Raw genomic sequence first — 14,038 nt, forward strand, 5'->3', positions numbered from 1 at the left:
ACTATGGGGTGTAACATTCCTTTTAATTATCCTACTTATATATCTAAATAAAAATCTAATATATATGTATATTTTCTTCCCGTTCAACTATAAATTTATTTAGCAAGTTAAAATATATTTATAAAGATTTGTCATACATTGTTTCAAATACCTTTGCATTTTCATGAATTAAATAATAATTGTATTTTTATGTTGCGATGCTAAAACGAGAATCCTACGTAACATGAAGTGTTCATGTTTAAGGTGTCAATTAAGGTTCAAGAGTTGAAATCCTAGCCACCATCCTTGCGGTGTGAAGATTTCATGGCTTGAATCATAGGGTTCCAAGTGTTTGAAACCCTGGCTATCAAGGAAAGCAAGACAAAATCTGTTTTGAGATTTAATTGTAAGTTATTATATTAGAAAGGTTTTAATTGAGTTCAGCATCAAATAAACAAATATGAGCACGTTGGCTCAAGATAAAAATGGTGTTAAAAATTTATCTTAGTTGAATGCTAATAGGAATAAAAATTGATATAGTATTATCAAAAAGTTATGTTTATGTTTGTACTTTTCTTATAAAAAATTTAAGTATTACATTAGGCTTTTCGATGTATTTATACTTCAAATCATGATATAATAAAGCGCTTTCTATCAAAACATATCATTCATAGTAGAGTAAGGAGATGGACTTTAGTTCTAACAAAATATTCTACAATTTATACGCCTTTAAGACTGATCATTCGATTAAGGTAAAAGAGATCAATTATGCAATTTTCTGCCTTGAAAACTTCATTTCGACAGAGCTAATCATCGTGATGGAATCAAGATTATTATTTTATTAATTTCTCCTGAAAATTTTTCAATCAAATTACTTTTCGAGATAAATCAGTTTGTTCTAATATACTCTTAATCTTTCAATCCTTTTAGCTATATTATCAAGTGTTTAACTTCTAACTAAACCACATCAATTAGAGAGAAAAAAATATTTTATTAAAAAGTAAAAACACGTCATAGAGCGATGTGTTTAGTTCTTAAAGCGATGAACTTTTGAGAAATTTTTATATATTTAGTTAGTTTAGATAAATTTTTATATTAATTGAGCTCCCCAAAAGAAGAAAAACGCGTCATGGAGCGATGTTGATTCTGACAGATCACTTAAGAGAATGCACCAGAACAATATAAACATTATAACCTACATTAATACAAACAATCCGATTAAGCTAAAGGGTGCCAGCCAATATTTACGAGTTTCACAAACGCTTGGGAGGGATATATTGCACACGCTCGTCTTCACATATAGCCTGCAAGTGAGTATAAAAGAATAAATAAATCAATAAACGCACTTCATATAATATTAACTATATTCAAAATACAACGATACAAATGACAATATAATCAATCACACGTCTCATGGGTGTTGGGCAACGAACCTGTGTATCCTCTGCTTGCAAGTTTTAACAACTATCCATTTCATAATGGTACAATCAATTCGTTACTTAAATAACCAAACATTATATAACTTTCAACACTTGATCAAAATGCCAACTCTCAAGGCTACTGCATTGTACAAAACCCAAACAGCGAATCATAGTAAAATGCACATCCTAGGAATAAGGCCATAGACGCTACGGTTAAATTATGGTTTTGAGAAGGAAAAATATCGGGCAAGAAATGCTTGACGGAGACCAGAAGTAACAGATTAGTTCAAATGAGTTAAATGACAAGTTCATGTCTAAAGTGAATGAAAAATAAAAGTGCATCCCACATACTATGGTTGTCAACACTGACTGAATGGCACTGCAGAATAGGTGACCCTCAAAACACTGGCAAGAAGGCTGATAGCGACTATATAAAAGATAATTAAAAAAAAAGGCTTAAATACATTCTCTAGTCCTCTTATCCTTCCTCCTTTCTTTTCCTCTATTTTCTCTTTCTCTTTTTCCTTTTTTTCCTACCTTACTGCCTTGGAGTGGTAGGAGAAGACGAGGAGTGACGTAATGATGACGGTGCAAAGGCCACAGAAGAATGTGTCGTCAGGGGCATAGAACATACACGAGTTGAATGCGGTGGTTATGGCATTTGTGGTGGAAGTGACGGTGTGGTGAACATGGATAAGGTACCAATGAGATATATGAGAGATAAAGCCTCAACAGCGTTGACACTACCATCATTACCTCACTCCCCTTAAGACCCAGCTGGAAAATCCATTGGAATGTGTTATGGATTGTCAAAATTTGAATTAGACAGAAACATATTGTGGAGACATGGATGAGGAGTAATAAGAAGGAAAAAAAAGAAGAGGAAGAGAAACAAAAGAAAGGGAAGAAGTTAAGAGGATTACAACGGGAAAAAGTTATAGGGAAAAAGATGAATAGTGATTTTTTTTACTGGAGTTAGCATTTTTGAAAAGTCACAAGAAAACACTAATGAAAGTTAGATAATCAAAAGAAAGAAAAGGTTAGGTTCAAACCAAAACAAAATTAAAAGTCAAGATACCAATTTACTAATTTAGCTTAAAATAATATATGTAATTTAGAGTACATATAACAGAGGATAATTAACTAGTTTAGACAAACAATCACTGTCAATCTAAAGGAATAATTAACAAGTCAATAACAATAAGAGACTGAAGCAGCAGTGCTCTATTGGCCTGGTTGCAACCGAGATGAGCCATGGCTACACTAGACAAAAGGGAGCAAAAACAGACAGAATGGAGGTTGGATAGGATGTGTCTCTTCAGCTAAAATAAACATAATGGAATCATGGATGTTTCAATGAAAAATAAGGGCAGGACAGCAAAACATGTTGGGACAGCTGGGAAAGCAAGGGCTTTGCCAGAAAATTGTTGCCTGCCAGAGATGGGTGGCTGGAAGGAACAGAGCAGCAAGCAACCTAGTGCATCTTTCTTCAGACAGATGTTGCTTAGGTACAATTATGAAAATTGAAGACTTCACGATAAGCTTTGCTCAAATAAACTTCATGGAGTTCAAAAAATTAAGCTCTTTTCAGCTAACTTCTGCAAGTTTCACAATCAACCTAACATGATAAAAGCTTTAGATGATGGCAACTATTAAGGATGCTGGAGGTGATGTAAAGCTTTCCAGACTCTGGTCCAACAACTTTTCCTACTCTCAATTATTATATCTAGATGTTTTGGACTCAAAAGACAAGAAATCATGGTAATGGAATGAAAATGTACAAGAGAAGATTAGAGATAATAGGATGTGTTTTTAAACTTTGCATACATGCAACAATTCTAAAAATTAGGCAAGGACGCAAGGTATTGGAATGCAATAAATGACACAATAAAAGTAGTGAGTAAACCACGTTTTAAGGCTTTTAAAAGATTCTATTAATATCTTGAGAAAAAATATGGTAAAAGAAAGGTATATAAGCTTTCCAAAAGTAGAGAATGTAAATCTAGAACTTTAGATCAAGTTAGATGTATTAAAGATTAAAAAAGAAAAAATTATTGTTTAGGATCAAGACATCAAAGACATATGGGAGAAATATTTCTATGAACTTTTTAATGATAGACAAGGAGCAAATGGAAATATAGCAGGATTATAAGTGCAAGCAAATGATCTAAATTTTGGCATATTACCATAGGATTTGAGTTGAAGAAGTAAATGAAGCTCTTAAGAGGATAGACAATGTTAAAGCAGTTGACATTGATAATATCCCTATTGAAATTTAGAAAAGTTTGAAAAAACAAGGACTTGAGTAGTTCACTAGGCTCTTTAATAAGATTTTGAGATATAAAAATATATCAAATAAATGGAAGAAGAATACTTTGGTCCCTATATACAAAAATAAGGGTAATATTCAAAATTGTGCAAACTATAAAGAGATTAAACTTACGAGTTACCCTACGAAGTTTGGTCTTACATTAAGAAAGTCTACATCAGAAGCTATATGTCTTTTATGAAAGATGATGAAAAAGTATTGCTACAAAACAAATGACTTACATATGATTTTTGTTGATTAGGAAAAACCATATGATCATGTGTGCCAAGAGAAATGTTACGAAAAACTTCAGAAAAGAAAGAGATTCGTATAGTATATATTCAGACTATACAAGACATATACGAGAGGATATCAACACGTCTAAGAACTTTTGTAAGCATATCTAAGGACATCTCAATAGGGATAGATTTAGGATTACCCTAAGTGCATGTTCTTTGCGGATGACATAGTGTTGATTGAAGATTTAATAGGAAAGCTTAATGTTAAACTTGAGTTATGGGGAGAGAAACTTTAGAATCTAAGAGGATTTGCTTAAGTTAAAAAAGATAGAATATATGTTTAGTAAGTTTAGCAAAATATAAGATGAGAATTATGCATTAGAATTTAAAATTAGAGATATTATACGACAAATATCCAGTTTAGGTACTTGGGATTGATTCCACAGAATGATAGAGAAATTAATAAAGATGTTACGCACAGAATACAAGCTGAGTGGTTAAAATGGAGAAAGGCATCAAAAGTTATTTATAATCATAAAGTACCCATTAAGCTGGAAGTGATGTTTTATCATACTTCAATATGACCAAATATCTTACATGATAATGAATATTGAGCCTTAAAGGAACAACACAACGAAAAAGTGTGATGATAAAAATCAAAATGTTAAGGTGGATATGTGGTTGCCCAAGAAAGGAAAATTAAAAAAAATGATAGTATAAGTAAGAATATTAGTGCAACACCTATAGTAAAAAAAATGACTAAAAATTGTCTAAGGTAATTTCGTCAAGTACAAAGAAGACTTGGAAGCACCAATGAAAAGATTGGATCACATGATTTTTAATACAATAAAAAGGAGTAGAAAGAAACTCAAAAGAACCTTAAAAGAAATTAATAAAAGAGACATTTTGATTAATCATATTCCTGAAAATATGATTTTTGACAGAGTTCAATAGTATCGTGTGATCCATATACCGATCTCACCTAGTAAAAATAAGTCTGATTGTTGTATTTTCCACCCTGTGATTCCTATCTACCACCATTGGTGACCAACTAATACTTTGAGCTCTAATGTTGAGGAAGCTCTAAACTGTTCAGGTTTTGCACCAAAATCCAAATGGGCCAAGACACTGATAGTTTACTCCACAAGAAAGAAGTGCTCAGAGCTGCTCACCAAAGGCATGAGCGAGTTTGCTGAGTTAGCAGTTTGTTACAAAAGCAAGAGAATGAGAAGAAAATAGTAGTGAGCTAGGCTGGTGTGAGTTCTTTTAACTCCTAATAGTGAAAGAATACTCATTTCAAGAACTGTTATTGGGTTCCTATCACCAACCCACTTTTTCAATGACCCCACCACTGTGCTTACCACCCTTCAACTGGAGCCTCGGCCAGTGTCACAGATTCACACACCTCACTTGATCACTGCTTCCCTATCCCACATTTACTGTTAAGTGTCTGGCCTGCTCCAAATAGTACTTCGATTAAATCCTAGAAAAATGTAGAGAATCTTGATTATATTTAGGATTAGTTTCCATATTTCTTTATTATCTCATGATCTGTTTCCTTATTTAGTTAGGACTATGATCTAGTATTACCATATATAAGAGTAATTTTGGTATCACACTGTAACACATCATATCATATTGAGCAATATTAATCTCAGTGTATTCAGTCTCTAATATCTCCTTTTCCTCCCTCTATGCATAAAACCCTATAGTTTCAGGTGTCAACAGCTATGTCTGTAAGAAGCCGCAGCTTAGTAACTAGTAAGCTTCTGTCTGACAAGTAATGTTACATAGGATTATGATAGAACTGGTTAGAAATGGTAGAAAAAGAAACTGGAAAATATATTCAAAACAAAGCCTCTGACTCTAGCTGAATATCAAATGGATATATGAACTGAGTTAAAGATGATGAATACTGATGAAACAGAAAGTAACTCTCCCAGGCAAGGTAGTTAAAGTTGGGATCTTACTTTATATTATAAAGGGGAGTGAAATTTGTAAATTGAATCGAAGATTTTACAAAATTTATATGTATACATATAAATTCATATTATGCATATAAAATAGTATAAATTAGGGGGGGGGAAAAACCTTTAAATCAGTAAAAGCACTTGAATAAAGTAGCACTCACAAATCATAATCCATATTCCATAAGAATGTCATGCATCAACATGAGTAAAATTTACACCAGAACAGAAAAGATGCAAAAACTGCAGCACTAGACTCGAACTCAGTACAGAAGCACACTGCTGGGTTTAGTTGCAGACCAGGCTGCAAACACACTGGGAGGACAGTTGAATGTTGACAACAACGTTAGGGTTCAAAGCTGCTCGAGCCAAATTCAGTTCAATAAACAGAGATATGAAAGAGGCCACAACTGCATTAGGGTTCAACAAATGAGGCTTTTCGAGGAACTTTCAATTCAAAGTGAAATTGTAAAATCCCACGATTTGAGGGATTTTAAGATTTAAATTGGAATTTTTCAACGATTTTACTCAGCCAGGATTTTACACAATTTAAATCACTAAGGCTTCCAAAATCGTACAATTTTATGATTCAGACAATCACTATTATTAATAACTCCATGTGGCTCTTGTATTCTGTTACCACTCCTTTTTCCTGCTGTAAACATTTTTTTAATGGATGGTTTACTAACAGATTATTTTATGATAGGAATGTGGTATTGAGCTGTATTTGTACTATGCTTATACTTGACCTAGAATTATAGCAAAAGTAAGATGATTAGGTGAGTGTCTTGTATCATACAGAGTTACAGACTCCTAATTCCAATAATTTGAAATATTCTTCTGACACTATCCACCTAACACATGAAAGAATTTAGAATAGGTACTGCATTACAAAATCAACTCTAGAGAGTCATGAAAAATAGTGAGCAATATAAAGAAGATTCTATTTACTAGTAAGAAGAGAGCAAAGCTTTGGCAGAAAATCTATTATTGGCAACAGCAAACAAAGAGAATGGCATCAACAAGAAAGAAAAGCAGCCACTTAGGCAGTGAAAGTAAATCCAATAAGAGTTGGGACACTGATAATACAACTACTCCTTTAAAAGTTGAATGATGGCAGAATAAAACAATCATAACTGGACCATCACTCCTAGGCCAGTGAACTTCACTGCTGCTAATATCTTGCAAGTCATGTACATCAGTGATTTCTATATTTTTTTATTATCAACCACCAAAAGTCACAGGATCAACTGATTTGTGCAAACCTAATCAGAGCAGGCAGAAAAGAAATAATGCTTATCCTGAGACTTTTATCATTTTTTTTTTCCTACAACAGAAGCATGGCAATCAATATTAATAGGCAATTAGAGAACTCTTGTCAACAGAACACTCCATCAAGCTGCCAGTCTTCTATTGGTGAGACCATGTCTATTATGACTCAAATACTAAATGCAATGTCATGACAACAGTTTCCAATCCCATAAAAAACATGAGTTGAACACCAAAACAAAGTCAAATGCATTATGAACTATCCAATCCTAGAAAACATGGTTCTTCCAACCAAATACACCAAAATAAATCACCAATTAGTCACAACCACTCTAGTTACTGAGCACACCACTGGTTTCATAATAACATTGAGTTTCATGGAGCTTTTTCACCATTGGGAGTGTTTTCAAAATCATAGTTAAGTTGAGGAGGGAAAGAGAGAACGGCTTGTTCAAAGGATTCTACAACTAAAACAGCAACAGGTCTACATCACTTTTATAATTATTTTGGTAGGCAGGGGAAAGAGGGCAAAATGGACGATCCACTATCTTTTTTGTTGTCATATAATTAGCAGAAAATCTCACAACTTCCTAGAAAGGAGCAAAGTATAGTGACCAGTCAAATAATGTGGGTGGATGCATTGACCAAATGATTATTTCTCAATTGTCAATTCGTGTACTAGAAAAGAAATAGCCATGAATCACTCTTTAACAACTTTGTAATAATCTATATCACACTAATTAAAAAATATGAACCTGCATCTCTTCTGGAAGAGCCTCTGAGACAGCAAGAGTATAAACACCAGGAACATACTTTCCTGCAGCAAAATCAAGGCAAACCAAAATTTTACAAATCAACTGCAATACGTGATTCAATCTAAAAAGAAATTCAGCACACAAAAATTTATTTTTTCTTTTTCGCTTTACAAATCTGCCTAGGTAAAGGGAGAGGATTGTGTTAGCCCATCAACATCCAATATAAAACTTGTTAAAACCCATAAATGGATGATGGATCACTAGACCTTATGATGATGTTATCAATGGCCAATGACGGGTCATGGCGGACAGCAAGAAAACTGCCATAAAATAATGGTGGATGCCATGGCGGGTTATGGCTGAAGCATGGCAGTCATTATCAAAATACTACAAAATGTGATATAAAACTAAAAAACTAACTACATATGAAAGAAAGAAGGTTTTAAGAAAAAAAAGAATAAAATGGCTGTAAAATAGAGAAAACAAAGCTGAAGTAATAACCAAAAAACAGAATAAAAAAAATTGAGAAGGAAACTTAGAAGTGAAAACAGAAAAAAAGAATTAAGTAAACAATATAATAAGGAAAAACGAAAAAATTGGGGGAGTAAAACACAATGGGAAAGGGAAAAACAGAATTGAAAAAAAATAGAATAGGAGAGGGCAAAACTAAGAGGGAAACTGAAGATGCAGACTAAGTGAGAAACAGAGCACTGTTTGAAGAAGAAAAACATAGCACCAGAAGAAGCAAAATAGACACTTAAAAGACTGACAAATAGAGCTATGAAGCAGAAAAATAGATCACAAAGCAAAATGGAAAATAGATGCCAAAAGACAGCCAGAAAGGATGTCGAAAATGATGAAGGAGATGAAGGAGAAGTTGGCTTTAAAGAAGAAGGAAGAAAAACAGAGCACAAGAGAGAGCATGTGTATGTACCACTTGATCGAGAAGAGAAGGAAAAAATTTAAATGGGACAAAAGGACCATTTTGCCTTTTAAAAAAAGCCCTAAATGACCATCCCGCTTAAAAAATGCACACCCACACCAAGAACTTGTTTGCGATTAGGGCTTGACCTCCGCAATGGAAGAACCAGTTGACAACAGCAAGTATTTCACAACCGACAGCTGCTCGACGGTGGCATTATTGATAAGAATGGTTTTGGGTTCTTGGGTCACTTTTCAACTGGGTCAAATCAGAGGCCCATTTCATTTTTTTTCCTCAAAAACTGACATTTTCCGCCATGGCTGCCAGGTATGTAACAGCCACCATGGTGTTGCCATCAATAACCCGTTAAAAACCACCATGCTCATGGCATTCTGGGGGAAAATGCCACCGTTAGGCACCATGACGCTGCCATAACCACCATTTGATAATACTGCCTTATGAATCTTTTGAAGTTTAATTAAATGTTTGGTGTGATTTAAGGGTTGTTTTATACATATATATTATATCTATTCATATAGATATGTATTTAAATATAATTTTCCATTTTAGTTGACTCTTACGAGTCATGTTACGATCCACCAATCCTATGATCCGAGAAACCCCCTTCCGCTCCAACCATGAAACTCAATTTTGACAACCTTGCCAATATGGACTAGAAAAGAAATGTCATGAATGTCAAACAGATTGAGGATAAGATCCAATCTTTAAGGTTAAATTTTGCACGATACTATCAATATCATCAGTGCTTATGCCTTGCAAGTAGGTTCAGGAGCTCTTTTGAAAGAGATGTTTTTTGAAAAGGGTTGGTAAGACTGCAAAATTGACTTCTTTTGGTAAAAGAGACTAAATAAAAGAGTTTACATGAATTGGAAGGTGATTCCAGGAGAACTTTATGATATTCATTTTAAGTGTCATCAACAAAGAACCCAACAAGCTATAGATCCTTCAAGTGACGACAACAAAGGAAATAACATTTGGATTTTTCGATAAAATCAAATTAAATTACAGCCACCAAAAGTCGTTTCTTATTTTTAATTTTATGCAAGTATATTTTATACAGTTTGAGCTTCAACATCTTGACTAGATATGTTGGAAGGTTCTTTTGCAACAAGTACACTGATGTTACTTAAATCCTGAAAACCTTAGATTGTATCTTACTATACATAATTATTATAAATAGAAATTTCTTTATAAAATTAGATGGCTCTTTGCAGTTGAAATAAAATGGGAAAAAGACTTCAGAAAAAAATCATGATGTTGTATGTTCTAAAGAAATGCCATTATAAGAATATTGTAATGGAGAAGAAAACTGAAAGTCAAGCAAGGAAAATTTATGATAACAGGAGATAAATGAATATACCAATGCGCAGCCAACGGGCAGCCCAACTCCGAGTAGGATCCATAACTGAAATGACCCTGTGGCAAAATTAAATGGAAGAAGAAAAAGAAAATGAGTATTGAAAGATTCAAAGGCCAAGAGATTTTGATGTAAATTAATAGTCACTGACAAACCCATTAAAATTGGGGGTAGTGCAATCAACAACACGCTCATGATCTTCTTCCATTTTAAAGAATGGGCAGTTTTCACAGCCTGACTCTCTGAACTGTGTAAAAAAATGTAAACAAATAAGAATAAAAAAAAAGTAAATGAAAATGTGAAAGGGAAATAAGACCTGATCATAGGTTTTGACAAGGCGACAACGAAGACAAGCCCTCAACTCATGCCCAAAGCTTGTAGGAATTTGTGCAGGTGCAGAAGCCATTACTTTTAAGCCCAGACTGTTTGAATTGTCAGTTAGATTAGTTCAGCTAATTGAACCAATGGCCAAATTGGATGACTTTATAATTGAATATGATTGTAATGATATATTATATATAATTTAATCTAATTATATATATCATAAAAGATGTCATATAACTGAAACCCTAATATCTACAAACAAGACTTACAGAACTTAAAATATGAGGTTGAGCTCAATCAATGATGTTTTAATATTACTTCAGTTTTCCCAAAAAGTAGCAACAGACTACAATTCAACAGGTGTTTTATTTTAGAACTTGTATGACTATAGATCTATTGCATATACAGGAAAGATGCAGTAATAGTAACTCAGCATGATGATGCATCCGATAAGCAATGTTGACAAACCATGTTTGAGCATTTATACCAAAGCAGCGGCACAAAATCTAACCAGAACAACCCATTTACTAACCTTATTTCTCTAAATATTCTTAGTTTATTACTAAACACTAAATAGAAATCCCGACATAAACCACAAATTGTAATGCCCAATTGCACATAATAATTAGCTACCCAATAAATTCCTGTTACATTGCAAACTCTTTGAAATTTAATAATAACAATAATAATACCAAACACTTGACTTTGTGGGAAAAATCCTGGATCTATCAAAATAGAGTCATCAACATCACTTGGCAACACAGAGCAAAAATTTTAACACATGAACATATTTTAATAAAAAATAAATTTCCTGAATAAGGGAGTGTTCAGATGAGCTTAAGGAGAGCTCATGTAAATAGCTTATAACTTTTTTAAGCTTCTTTTAGTCTATTTCAATAAGCTTCTTGGTTTAGCTAATCAAAATAAGATCATATTAGCTTCTTCCAACAATTTTCATGGTCAAATTTACATTCGGCCTCAAGTTATTTACCCAAATGCATCCTAAGTCCTAACATTAACAATTACAGTTGTTGAACAGGATTCTCTCCTCATTCCTAATAACAACAGTATACATTTCACCATTTATCTTAAACCATGAATATAAACTCTTTAAGAAACTAAGCAGTTAAAATACAACACTATGGTTTAAGACAATTTTACCATGGAAAATACCATGGCTTTATACATAGTGTGTGCACACGCACATATCCTTTAATTCATTCCAATCCAATGAACAAGATTACTCTGTAATGCTATACCTATCATGTGATCCTCATTCTTCCTCTAAAAAATGTAATCAAATTACCGACACTGTGCACCACCTAAGCAGATTTCTAGGTTTCTGATAGAAGCAGTTGTACATTATTGGTAAATAGAGAAACTCAATGATTTCAGTCCTTCAATATTTTAATGGCTAAGCATTTGTTTCTTTGTGGATGATTTATGGATAACATTCTTTTAATACTATCATTGCAAACATGGGTACCTTGTATTATCAGCAATTGGTAAGCATCATGCTCAACATACTAAATTAAAGATGATTGGTTTGGATGGATTTTCCCTTAAAACCAAACCAAAATCGGGAACATCCCCACTTTCTAGTGAGAAGATAACTTGTACTCATAAGATTCAAGGGTTTGCTATTCACTAAGCAGCACTTTGGTTGTCACTTACAAAAGAAAATGCCATTCACTAAGCAGCTCTTCTTTCTTGAATGCAATAAAATGAAAGATAGATAGACAATTACAACAGTTAGCACTTAGCAGCATTTTCAAGTGCCATCATCTGCTAATTTACATTTTTCAAGGTGCAGCAACTAGACAAGACAATCACATGTTCAAGAAAGATCTACTCATACATTAGGATGACATACTTTTAATAAATCTATTCACATATCCGATAACAAATACCTACAAATACAAACACCATCCTTTAGATGCTCCCCAGCACAAGACCAAGCTTAACTGGCTTCAAAGCTTGTGGTATATCTTCATGAGGAATGGTAAATAACACATTCTTCCTAGCATAATCTTTACACACTACCAGTTGAACTTCATGCAGGAGTCACTAAATGACGCAAGTCCCACTCCTTATTTAGTCACCTCACTTAGTGGGTCTCACATGAATTTTTAGTGAGTTAAAAATATTATGTTCAAATGTTTGTTGCTAGCATTCTTCATATATCATAGTAACATAATTTCTTTAGGCCTTAAACGGAAAAAAAAAAAAACGCCAAAAAGTGCGCCAAGGACAGATCTACACAAAAATGAACTACAAAATGACGTGAATATATACAATATTACTTATTACCGGATCAAATTGCAATTAGCAGCGCCAGTTCAAGCCTCACTACTGCTAGAACATGGCAAACGAAACATTTTTCCTATTAGCATTTGCTAACTCATTATCACACAAACAAAACTGTATTTCAAGATTCAAGCAAAAAGTACCAACGTACCACAAATACAAACACGCCAACTATGAACACTCAGAAAAATAAATATTTAAAGAAATAAAACCATAGAATCATAAAAAATAAAAAATAACACACAAATCATGTAACAAACACGATTCAAGCAGAAAGTATCAACGAGAAAAATGTTTGTTCCACGAATCGTGTTTATTACATGATTTGTGATTTTTTTAAGCTAAGCTTATGATCAAAAGATGAAAAGGAAAACTGAAAAAGAAAAAAGAAAAATAACAAAGACCTCGTTTCTTCAGACAGAAGAGAAGCCCGCCATGGATCTACAGGGACGTGAATTTTTTAAACGACAAGTAACGGTCGAAATTCAGAGTCGGAGATTCTGCAGTTGGATTCAGCGCCTGATGAACTGAAACCCTAGCAGTAACAAATAAAGGGAGGTAATTTGTGCTTAATGAGATAATCATCTCAATTAATGTGTGTTATGGCTTATTTATTTTTTAAATATTTTTAAGAAATTAATTATTAAAATTATATTATTTTTAAATTAACTTTATATGGAAGTGTTTTTGGCACGTTAGTTTTGTATATTACTCTAAAACTTTTTTTTTATTAGTTTTTTTAAGTGTCACATGCTTTACAAATGAAATTCAAAAATTATATCAGTATTTAAAATTAGAAATAGTTTCACTTGTAAGTGAAATTTATTTATAAAAACTTAAAAGTATAAAATTTTTCAAAAAATGTGCATTTTTTTTTATCGTTCATGTGTTGTTTTATTAATCAAATTCATAAAAAACGTTATTTTTGTCATTCATATTCTAGTATAGTCACTCAATTTATGTATCAAACTATACAATATAATTAAATAGATAAAAATGTTGATTTCTATTTTTAAAAATAATTTTTTTAAGAGCTATTTGATCTTTACTTTAAAAATAAAGTTAAGAAAAGAAGAAAGGGAATGATTCAAAGAAAGAAAGAAAGAGGAGAGAGAATGTTTTAAATTTAAATTTAGTTGATATTCGATTTAATCTGAAACCATGTTTAT

At 32.8% G+C, this 14,038-nt stretch overlaps 1 protein-coding gene across 3 annotated transcripts; it reads right to left on the bottom strand.

The window, feature by feature from the left end:
* Window positions 1-1,059: 1,059 nt before the first annotated feature.
* Window positions 1,060-13,390, bottom strand: LOC113859102 (transcription elongation factor SPT4 homolog 2-like). 3 transcript variants are annotated; one of them, XM_027491918.1, is made up of 5 exons: window positions 13,274-13,390; window positions 10,394-10,660; window positions 10,242-10,297; window positions 7,939-8,000; window positions 1,060-1,283 (listed from the first exon to the last, which is right to left on the bottom strand). In XM_027491918.1, exons 2-5 carry the CDS (start codon window positions 10,642-10,644, stop codon window positions 1,233-1,235), a joined length of 420 nt encoding a protein of 139 aa, XP_027347719.1. In that variant the 5' UTR covers window positions 10,645-10,660; window positions 13,274-13,390; the 3' UTR covers window positions 1,060-1,232. The 3 variants fall into 3 exon arrangements, with proteins under 3 accessions (XP_027347719.1, XP_027347717.1, XP_027347718.1); XM_027491916.1 differs by lacking the exon at window positions 13,274-13,390 and having other exon boundaries at window positions 1,158-1,283; window positions 10,394-10,485; window positions 10,555-10,694; XM_027491917.1 differs by lacking the exons at window positions 10,242-10,297; window positions 13,274-13,390 and adding an exon at window positions 9,698-9,714 and having other exon boundaries at window positions 1,158-1,283; window positions 7,939-8,040; window positions 10,380-10,485; window positions 10,555-10,694.
* Window positions 13,391-14,038: the final 648 nt, after the last annotated feature.

Source organism: Abrus precatorius, unplaced genomic scaffold (genome assembly GCF_003935025.1).
Source record: "Abrus precatorius isolate BTA unplaced genomic scaffold, Abrus_2018 Scaffold2, whole genome shotgun sequence".
Taxonomy (NCBI): domain Eukaryota; kingdom Viridiplantae; phylum Streptophyta; class Magnoliopsida; order Fabales; family Fabaceae; genus Abrus; species Abrus precatorius.

Bases quoted from the DNA above. Each gene is read 5' to 3' on its own strand.
- LOC113859102 (XM_027491918.1), bottom strand. From the start codon at position 10,644: ATGGCTTCTGCACCTGCACAAATTCCTACAAGCTTTGGGCATGAGTTG. The intron at 8,001-10,241 runs GTATATTCATTT...ATTTTGCTGCAG, and splicing joins TGCCCGTTGGCTGCGCATTG to GAAAGTATGTTCCTGGTGTT. The intron at 1,284-7,938 runs GTTCATATTTTT...ACTCACTTGCAG, and splicing joins CTCTTCCAGAAGAGATGCAG to GCTATATGTGAAGACGAGCG.